This window comes from Lepidochelys olivacea (assembly GCF_965140295.1).
Source record: "Lepidochelys olivacea isolate rLepOli2 genome assembly, chromosome: 13".
NCBI lineage: Eukaryota > Metazoa > Chordata > Testudines > Cheloniidae > Lepidochelys > Lepidochelys olivacea.
In genome coordinates this window covers 35,679,018-35,681,307 of record NC_140423.1, presented here as the reverse complement: position 1 = coordinate 35,681,307, position 2,290 = coordinate 35,679,018, and the positions used below count along the sequence as shown (strand labels likewise).

Here is a 2,290-nt window from a genome sequence, read left to right as displayed (position 1 = left end):
AGACTTGGATTGCTGAATGAGGAAAGTGCCCTCTGCACATTCTTTGTAAATAAACAGGATTCCCTACAAACATCTCTGACTTTTATCATTGATCTCTGCTACCTGTGCAGGCCAAGGGACAATGGTGTTTACATTTATTTCCCCATGTTAACTGCTGAAGCCTCCCTGCCCCACTTGTGATAAAGATTTCCCCCTGTTGGGGTGTGACCTTATGCCCAGTGAAGACCCTTCACATTTTAAACTGTCCAGGGAAAGGACTTAGTTCATCACTGTGTCTTGTACTTAATAAATAACAAAAGTGAGGCACAGAGAGGTTAAGGGACATACTCAAGGTCACCAGCAAGTCAGAGGCAAAGGCCAAAATTGAGCCTTTTGATACGAGAGGCCTATCCTGGCACACAGTCCCATGCTTTTTCCTTGACATAGTGCTACCTATCATCAGTTATTATCTACGGTGTCCCGAATCCTCAGGGTTCACAGCAAAGGTTGGGCCTGGAGTTGTTCCACAATTTGCTGAATGACCAGTTTTCCTCTCAGTTTGCTGATTCAACAAAATGTAAATGTTTCATGGGAACATACCGATTTTGGCACATTTTTTATGACAAATAAGTGCTGTATTTTATTTCTGTAACTTCAAAGCATGGAGATTCGACTATCATCTCAAGTTTAATAGACTAGATAGAACCGAGTAGAAATGATAAAGTAAACAGGAAGTGCTCCCAACAAAGCACGTCAACATTTTGATAAGGTTCTTTAACTGTCTCTGAAATGAAATTTGTCAGAATTTTGTTGGAAATGTTGCTGTTTCATTATGATCTGGGATGAAAGGCAATTTCAGAATGTCAGGATTGCCCATGGAATGGAAATTCTGAGTTTTGACCAGGTCACATTATTGAAAGAAGAGAAATAAATGAAGCAAGCTTCAAGATACTTCCTCTTATTCACAATAGGGGTGGAGGGCCAGTACTTTCCCTCTACCTTGCTAAACCCCATTGCCCTTCCAGACATAGGATAGAACCCAGGAGTCCTGATGCTAAGACCCCCTTCTCTAACCCACTAGATCTCAGGCCTTTCTCAGAGTTAAGATATAATCCAGGAGTCCTGACTCCTGGCCTCCATTGCTCTAACCACTAGACTGCACTCCTCTCCTTCACAGCTATAATCACTAGACAGCACTACTTCCCGCAAAGACACATAGCTGCAGGTTTTATGGATAGTTTTCTCATTGTCTTATAATTATCTGCTGACTCTCTTTCCCCCAGACCCTCCCTATGCAGGAGACAGGCAGTGGAAACCTCACCACCATCTCCCACATCCTACTCCTGGGATTTGGGGATCTCAAGGAACTGTGGATCCTGCTCTTTACTGGCTTCCTAGCTGTCTATATCATATCCATGGCTGCCAACCTCCTCCTGATGGTGCTGGTGCTACTGGACCCCCATCTCCAGACCCCTGTGTATTTCTTCCTCTCCAGCCTCTCCTGCCTGGAGATGGTCTCCACCTCCAACATCTCCCCTGTGGTGCTCGCTGGTCTCCAGACAGGCAATGTGATGATATATCTGGGTGGTTGCCTTGCGCAGCTCTATCTCTTTGGCGCCCTGGCCACCGTGGAGTGCTTCCTGCTGGAAGCCATGTCTTATGACTGGTATTTGGCTGTGTGCTGCCTGCTCCACTACCCTTCCCTCATGGACGGCAGGGTCTGCGGGCAGCTGATGGTTGGGTCCTGGGTGGGCAGGTTCCTGTTTATGGGGATTGTGTAGCTGTTGCATATAGCCTTGAGCTTCTGCGGGCCCTGCGAGATAGACCACTACTTCTGTGATTTCCAGCCCCTCCTAGAGCTCTCCTGCACCGACACCTCCGTGGTCCAGATGATCACGTTCTTCCTGTCCTTCATCCCAGCCTCCCCATTCCTCCTGACAGTCGCTTCTTACGTTTGCATCAGCTGGGCTGTGCTGAGGGTCCCCTCCGCCTCGGGGAGGCGCAAAGCCTTCTCCACCTGCTCCTCCCACCTCACCGTGGTGACGCTGTTCTATGGAATGCTGGTGGCTGTGTACATGTCCCCAGGGACGGCACGGGGCTGAACTCCAGCAAGGCGCTCTCCCTGCTCTACACAGTGCTCACCCCACTCCTCAATCCCCTCATCTACAGCCTAAGGAACCAGGAGGTGAGCAAGGCCTGTGGGAGAGTTGCCAGGATAATCTAATCGGGGGGATTATGCCACTGGCCAGTCTCCAGCTTTGGCCCACTCAATAGCTGCTACTGCATGAGGGAGGCTTGGGGACACCACTAC

At 48.9% G+C, this 2,290-nt stretch overlaps 1 protein-coding gene across 1 annotated transcript; it reads left to right on the top strand.

Annotated features, from left to right (window-relative positions):
* Positions 1-1,271: 1,271 nt before the first annotated feature.
* On the top strand, positions 1,272-2,081 carry LOC311529460 (olfactory receptor 2AP1-like; the record flags this gene model as incomplete). The annotated part of the gene is made up of 2 exons (XM_084645424.1): positions 1,272-1,715; positions 1,827-2,081. 2 exons carry the CDS (start codon positions 1,272-1,274, stop codon positions 2,079-2,081), a joined length of 699 nt encoding a protein of 232 aa, XP_084501550.1.
* Positions 2,082-2,290: the final 209 nt, after the last annotated feature.